This window comes from Bidens hawaiensis, unplaced genomic scaffold (assembly GCF_021521415.1).
Source record: "Bidens hawaiensis isolate Kalapana, Puna unplaced genomic scaffold, B.hawaiensis_p1.1 tig00026588_1, whole genome shotgun sequence".
NCBI lineage: Eukaryota > Viridiplantae > Streptophyta > Magnoliopsida > Asterales > Asteraceae > Bidens > Bidens hawaiensis.
Window position 1 is genome coordinate 114,910 of NW_027494267.1, and position 8,774 is coordinate 123,683.

Here is an 8,774-nt window from a genome sequence, read left to right on the forward strand (position 1 = left end):
GTTCGATACCAGTACCACAGACAAAAATTCGGTAAATACCAGTACCAATCCCGAATTTCTCGATCCCAGTTATCTTAAAAACTTGGTACCAGTACCGGTACCAAAATATTTTAAAAGTTTGGACCATCAGTAGTCAATTCATTAGTTGAAACCAGCAGTGACCAAAAGACAATAGTTGGGATCATTAAAAACCAATATACCTAAAAGATATAAACGGTACTAAATTTTCAAGCAAACAAGGCCATTTAAATAGCAAAACTAACTTCTTATCTACATGATTCACAGGCTCATTAGATATGATTCCAACACGTATAAAATAAACAACATAAACGACGACCATTTCTCTATGTTCATATACACTAATGCAATCAGACTCTGTTGCTAAAAAATAAAAATAATTGGATAAACTCAAAACAAGATACCATCGTTTGATCCGATGGCTGAAATTAATTCAAGTTACATCTACGATCTTCTCCGTGTCTCCTCAGCTTCTGTTGTTTCTCGGTCGGTCCACGTTAACGTTTGTATCCAAAGTCGATAGTATTTGTGGCATTGACATGCCACCAGACACCACAATTTCTGCATCGAAACACAAAATATGTCAAAATGTTGATGTGCAACGAAATACTTAGGTAGTGTTTGTTACGAAGGAATTGAAGGTGGAATGTAATAAGCCATTCCAAAGGAATGGAAAAAAACATGTTTGGTTACCATGCATGAATGAAATGGATCATTTCAAATGGAATGAAACTCTTTCCATTTTTCGGATTTTCATTCATTTGGGTATGGGTGTTTTTTTTTTCATTCCTTGAAGGAATGAAAAAGTCAACATTATTATTATTATTATTATTATTATTATTATTATTATTATTATTATTTTCTAATTATAGTTATTATATTATCATTATCGTTTTGTATATTATAAACTATTATTATATTAGAACTATTACTACATTATCAATATATTTTATTTTTAAATTAGATGAGTTAACATTTCACAACGCATATACAGTTTAACGGTCTCGTTGCAGCACGAGGTACTAAAAATACCTATTATGAATATTCATTTATTATTAATATTATTTATTTATTATTATTATTACTAATAAAAATATTAATAATGATAAAGTGATTAATCATTCCATTCTTACATGGTAACCAAACATGACAATGAAATGGTAATGATCCATTTCATTCCTTTCTCCATTCCGTTACCACGTCCATTCCATTCCCTCATCTATTCCATTACACCGTACCAAACATACCCTTAGTGTCAATATTGCAAGTTTGATTCTTTAGGTTAAAATTTACATGTATGGTCGCAAGTCCCAACTATATCGAATGTGTAACAAGGATGGTTATTGGAACGAACGAGTGTTAGTTTCTCCAATTAAGTGCATGTGAAATGACTAAAATACCCTTACTGCTAAAGACACAGAAAATTATTAAAAATGTGAACCAAATTTGCAATTTCTCAAACACTCCATCAACCAAAACTGAGCACACATGTTAGTTTCTCCAGTTAAGTGCATGTGAAATGACTAAAATACCCTTACTGCAAATGGACCAAAATTGAGCACACGTGTAATTCTCAAACTTATGAACCAAGCTTGGAATATGTGCAAACCATAAGGACCGTCAGATTATTAACTTCTTTATGAATGATGAATACTAATATAATATATTTTTTACAATAAGTCGATATAAGATTTTCATGAACTTAAATTCATGTAATTTAAATTTATCATTGTCTCAAATATAAAAAAAATTAAAAAAATAAAAATAAAAAACTAGAAAAGGTAAGGTTCAATAACCAAACAATTATTTTTAACTAGCAGGAGAAGCATATTTTACGTTCGGTAAATCTTAATTTAATTTTGAATTCTGAAGGTCAAAATATAAGAATTGCTGAAAGAGAACATATTATTGGGAGAAATACTAAAAATTACCTACCTCTCCTTAGCTTTATTTGTTTAGGATAGGGATATACATACACCATTAAGATGTTGAATTAACACCGTCTATTGATTGATGTGATTTTGTTAGGCAACATTTCTTCAATTAATTATTGAAAAACTTTTTTCTTATTTAAAGTTAAAAAAAGGTTTTTCATTTATTACTGAAAAGGTTTTTTAAAGTTTAACCTTTTTTAATTAGTTTATTTTTTTTTTCGAAATCTATAATTTTTTCTGTACTATAACTTTTTTAAGGATGCATATTAAACAACTATAACTATTTATTTTAAAAAGCTTACTTTTTAAATTATTAATTTAAAAAAAATTACTTTTTATAATACGCATGTTTTTTTAACAAATTTTGTTATTTTAATGAGTAAACTAAGACACCTTCCAAAAAGTATGTTCATTTAATTATGATATTAACACAAATGAAATTATATTTATTGTTCTTTGTGTAAAACTTGTGTTTCTAGAGCAATTATAGTATAATAAAGAATAAAAAGTGATGATGTGTTGAATAAACATGCTTCTTTAGTTGAACGATAAGCAATATAATACTATTAGTTAACCAACTAAAACCAATTTTTTAGTTATCTCCAACACCATACAAAACCTTTTAATTTAACAAAGGCTTTGTATAGTGTTCGGTTGATAACCAAAAATCAGGTTTTAGTAAGTTGATTAAAAATATTATATTTCTTTATGTTTCAACTAAAGAATCAACTTCATATTAGTCAATGCATCACAACATTTTTTTTTCATAATATAATTTTGCTGTAGTAACATTATTCTTACACAAAGAACAAATGTAATTTTGTTAGTTTTAATTAAATAACTACATGAACATAATTTCTCGTAAGTATGCCTAAAATTTACACATGAAATAACAACATTTGTTAAAAGAAAACTAAAAGTTCAAAATTTTAGAATAAATAAGTAAAAAAGTTAATAGTTTTTAAAAAATAAACAATTAAAAAGGTTATAGAAAACCGATTTGAAGTTTTGTTATTAGTAAATACTTAATAAACGTCATAATTTTTTTTGCCAAATAATTAAAAAGGTTAATTTAAAAGAAAAATTTATAAATTTCGGAAAGAAAAATGAAAAAATGATTTTAGAAATTTATTGTAAAACACTTTTTATTCAAAGATCTAAGACAAGTTCTTTATTAACTAGTTAAAAAAAATGGTGTTTAACAAAATCATATCAATCAATCTATGGATGATGTTCATTTAGCGTCTTAATACCTACTGAAAACAAAATTTATCTTTAATATTGTGACTGTCCCTACTGATTTAAGTCATTTGACATAATTATCATACTCACCGATTCCCTCACGAACAGATAAGTTGGGTCTGATAACATCTTTCGAATTGACCAAGAAGATATCGCCAATGTAAAGATGGTTTGTTGGCACATAAACAGAATATAGCTCTTCCTCCCCTGAATAATTCTGAAATCCAAAATAAAAAAAAAAATTAATGCACGTAGAAATAAAAACTTACGCATTATATCAGCATTTACATGTTGGTTCACATTTATATACCATTAGTTATATTTTTTGTAAAAAAATAAATAAAAATAAAACTTCATCTAACATTAGGTTTGAGGTTAAACCTGGAGAATGACAGATGAAGTAATGAACCCAAACGCGTATTCACCGATACGAGGATGCCTAATGATAGCAACTTCCTTAAACGCCTGTGTGTTTTGATCTGCAATTAAAGAAACCGGCACTGTTCATGTCCTGTTGCACGAGGCTTGTAAACAAACCGAATGAACACGAACGAAGCATGTCCGTGTTCATTTAACTTTAACTGAACAAACAATCAAACACAAACAACAAAACGAACGGGGTTTTCTTGTTCGTGCCCGTTCGTTAAGAAAACGAACATGTTCTTGTTCGCTTATGATTGCTCGTTAACAGTATAAAAGTATGGTTCACGAACATAAACAAACAAACATAACTGAACATAGATGAACGACTTGAGATAAAATCATTTATAAATATTGCGAATAACAAGGTATTGGGCCAAAAAAATTATTAACTTGTAATGGGTCGATAAATTGTAAATGAATATATTAACGAACATAAATGAACGTAAGTGAGCGAACATAAACGAATTCAAATGAGCGAATGTTTACAAACATAAATGAACAAACAAGACGTGCTCATGTTTGTTCGTTTATTAAAAAACGAGCATAAAGGAACTCCCTGCCGAAGGTTATAAACGTTTGGTTCGTTTCAGGCCTATGTTGGTTTACCAAATGATCACAAGAAAACTAATAACTGAAAATGTATGCGGGGTCACCCAAGTAGGTATCCGCTTACTGTGCCCTTATAAAGTTATTTAAAATGTATTGATTAACATATTTTATCACCTCATCAAGGGCATTTTTGTGTTTTCAAATAACAAAAACAAACCTGGAGATATACTGAGTAGAGGTAAGGCTGCCTACATCTTACCCTCCTCAGACCCTACCATAGCTTTGCTATTGGTGGGATATACTGAGTACGATGATGATGATGATGATGATGATGAAACCTGGAGATATGGCAGCACTAATTTGTTTGGAGGCATTATAGATATGACGAACGAATGGCATTCGTTTAATAAACCATTCCCCAAGGCTCAGAACAGATGCACCCAACCAAGATGACATAAATACCCCCACCAAAAATATGAACATGATGGAAGTTATAAATCCAACACCTGCAAAAATTCAAACGGATAAAAATTACACATGTTCAGTCAAAACTAACTATTAGTAAAGACCAGTCTTGTTTTAAAAAAGCAATATTGTTATTAATAAACTTGATTACAGTACCGTGTAAACACTTGAACTCGGGGATTTTGCATATATTATAAATCTTTTAAATAACAAAATCACTAAACTACAGGAAATGTTTAAGTAGATTTATGAAACAGTTGAAGAACCAAGAAGCTATAAAAATAGAAGAATATTACAAGCATGTGCTCACCAAATATATCTATGCCGAGTTGAACATAGATTGGAGAGAAAAATCCATCCACGAAGTGTATAAACCACCAAGTTATGTAGAAGGTAATAGCTATTGGCAATAGGATGACACTGCAAAAAAAGATCAAAATCAAGCAAAAACATATTAAATCAAAGTGAATATGAAATAACACTAAATATAGGTGCCAGTCGGTCAGATTATGTGGAAAGATACATGTGTATTTTATTTTAGCCAATAGTGAAAGGTTGGATGTGATGTTATGAGATATTATCAAATTCAAATTGCATAGATGTTACCTATACATTCTAAGAATGAAATCGTCAACTAAATACATATAATCGCTTTCAAAATAAGTAGAAATTTGATTTTTTATACTGATTACTTGTATTTTTGTGTACAACTCATAAGGTATTGTGAAAATCTAGTTCAATCAAGAAATAAGTGAAAGAAAACACCATCCAAAGCGATATATTAATAAATAAATAAAAAGCTAACATGTCATCAACTTCAACCACATTGATCACCAACTAAATCCAACTAATGAACTTGTAAGAACCTTTTTTTTGACTAATTTCAATAATATCAAGAGCACCATAACTTTGGACCAATTCAGCACTTAATTCATAATATCCAAAGATAAACAAAAGGAGCAGCTAACTGAAAGAAGCCAAAATTTGTTACAATGGTTTGTTAGTGAAACTAGTTCTTAACAGAGCAAAGCTTCACATCATCAAGTGTGGTTTCTGGAATCTTCTAAAAACTAGGTTAACCATATAATAAGAATAAAAAAAAGCATCTTAACTGAAACTATGAATCTAGATAACAATTTACAAATCAAGAAAGAAGATAAAGAAAGAGAAATGTGCATACCATCCGGTCATGAACTTTTTAGAAGCCCAACTCCTGATAACTTTGGAGAAAGTCTACATGAAAATAAAAAGAAATGATAAAGTTTGTCCACATAAATTTATACTCAAATCCATAAATAATAGATAATCACACACAGGCAGATAGTTGGATGATACTAAAAAAAAGTTGAGGATTATGTATTAATTAAAACTTTTATGAACTTTTGGCAACTTCTGTTTCACTACATATGTGATATTTATTGTCTCTCTAAACAAGTCCCTGGACAGGTTGTGCTGTGTCACCTGTTTCTAAAAAGGTTTGTGTTTGGAAAAAATGGCACGATCAGTTATCGTGTCGTGTTTGTGTCTAACACGACAGGTAATCGTGTCTTATCATGCCGTGTCTAACATGTTACAGCATTCCTACTAACAATCAAACAATTTATTTACAATTTTTTTCTAGGATTGTTATTATGCAACTCATGAGTTAAGTTTTATTCACAGAGAGAATATTATCCCTATTACAAGTCCTATACTATTAAACTGTCATGCCACAACTTCAAACGTGTCAATTTCTCTACAAAATCAAATCATTATCAATCATTAACACTTAATTCACAGTATCAATCATTAACACTTAATTCACAGTAAATTTGTTCCAACTGAATCTATCAACAACGCTTATGACCTCAATGTTTCAAATCCCTCTATACAAAACCATGAACAGTACCAAAACATTGATGTGGTTCCAACAATTAATCGTTGGCCAAAGAAAATAGACAAGAATCCAGAATAGCAGCTTAGAGAGAAATATAGACTCAATTTATCATTTTCATTCATCATAATTGAGAATACCAACTTAGGCTTTATATAGCCTTTACAAATAAATCTACACAACTAAAAATAAGGAAACTGCCCCACTAATTACTTGAACAACTTAAAATAAAAGAAAATAAATACATGAAAGATACTGCAGGGAAAAAGGGAACGTGGGATTAGTGTAGCATGATTAACGTGGGTTTAGGCGCATAACATTCCAGCGTGCTTCAAAACGTTCTTGTCCTCGACTTTTCCATGGTGGTCGCCATTCAAGTCAGACAACCTCATATTTAGTGGTAGCAGCGGGTCACCACGGTGGATGCCACTCGAGATACATCAATGCCAGTGGTTGCGAGTTGGTTTCCCCAATGGCTTCTACTGTTGGTGACCCTATGTTAATTTTCCGAAGGACATGGTTGAGCATTCTGTGGTCAAAATCCTCACCTACAAGATGGACGATACTACCCTTCTTTTCCTAGCACTTGTAGCCTTCCGGTTAACCACATAAGTTAGGGAAGCAACTATGGGTTTTGGTGGAGTTGTTACAGCGGAAACTGGTGGTAGTGCGGAAACAGTAACAAGTGGTGGCATTATTGGCAACGTTGTGGCTAAAGGAATGGATTTTGGAGAAGGGACCAGTGTTGGCGTTGTGGTGGCGAAAGCGACATGGGTTGGGAACCGTTACAACAACCCAGTTCACCTAAAGCCCTAATTAAACATCAACCAGTTACAACAACCAGAACACAAACTAAACAATCAAATCAAACAAATTATCAGTTCCAAATCATGTCAAACTAACAAAACTATCAAAAGCCAACACTACAATCTGTACACAAAGTCTAATCAGCTAAAACAGAAGCCCTAATTAACAATCAATCGGCTTCAACATGTTTATTAAATTCATCTAAATTACTTCAACTAAAAAATAAAAATAAAAAACAAATAAATAAATGAATTAAATCTATATATTCAGTTCGGTTTTTACAAAAACATAAAACCTAACCGTCGGTTTTTGTTATAAAACCCTAACCAGTAACCAGTACCAAATCATGACACACTAACAAAACACAAACACTGCAATATACAAAGTCTAATCAAGTAACACATGCTCATCTAAAGCCCTAATTAACAATCAGTCAGCTTCAACAACATCCAAAACACGAGTTAAACTATCAAATTATACCTCACGGCCGGCGGAAGATGACGTGGAAGACGGTGACGGTTTGGACGACGCGCCGCCGTCATCGGCGGCGGTGTTGGCGACGGGAATCAGCAGCTCACGATCTCGGCAGGCCGGAGATACTGCGTCGCCCATGACTATACTTTCTCTCTCTTTAGACTTTGAATTGAAAAAAAAGAATATTATAAGAGTGTGTAGGGGTGTGTTAACGAGATGAGCGGAAGATTCAAAGATGAAAGATATTGGATTAGATTTACTTACGGGTACAGGGTTGTTCATGAGGCATGGTGGTTTTGAGATCGAGGTTGAAATTAAACTAGCGAGCAAGCCCAAGCTTCAAGCCACTAGCTTTTTGAACTTTGGTACAGGTTAGAGGTGCACAAACCGGTATGGGTTAACAAAAGTCGAAAACTGGTTTATGATCGATTTTGGTTCGGGTTAAAACTGGCTTCTTGACCAGGTTACGATCAAGTTTTGGTTCGAGTTTGGCAGGTTTTGGTTTGATTAACCGGTTTTGGTAGAGAAAGTTACAAGCCGGTGTCTACATAATCAATTTCAAATCGGTTCGAGTTTTGGGTTGGATCGGTTAATCGGTTTATTTGCCCACCTCTAATACCGTTATTGAAAATGTCGGGTTCGGTATCACATAGGCGAAAGTTCACTACAGTAATTATCGGTTGATACTAATGTTGAATATTCCGATCTCAATTTTCGTGAAAACTTGGTCTTTCATCTCAGTTTTAACTAAAGTGTTTTTTTTTTTTTGAACAGCCAACATGCATAGAAAGCGTAGGTACTCAGTACGGGGTGATCCAATGACAAAAGGCCACCACCGGCTGGCCTAACCCAATCGTATAGAGCCCTTAAGCGTCTCTAAGTTATCTCCCGAAAGTCCACTGATGGTTCAACCCGTACCCTCTCAGGATCGAACTGGAGATCACAAAGATCTCCGACTTTTTTCATTGAGCCATCTTAGGGCTGTTTGG

At 32.4% G+C, this 8,774-nt stretch overlaps 1 protein-coding gene across 1 annotated transcript; it reads right to left on the bottom strand.

Moving 5' to 3' along the window:
• Positions 1-307: 307 nt before the first annotated feature.
• On the bottom strand, positions 308-7,925 carry LOC143573585 (protein LIKE COV 1-like). The gene is made up of 7 exons (XM_077058424.1): positions 7,792-7,925; positions 5,812-5,864; positions 4,942-5,051; positions 4,505-4,672; positions 3,576-3,673; positions 3,285-3,411; positions 308-579 (listed from the first exon to the last, which is right to left on the bottom strand). Exons 1-7 carry the CDS (start codon positions 7,921-7,923, stop codon positions 485-487), a joined length of 783 nt encoding a protein of 260 aa, XP_076914539.1. The 5' UTR covers positions 7,924-7,925; the 3' UTR covers positions 308-484.
• Between the last annotated feature and the right edge of the window lie 849 nt (positions 7,926-8,774).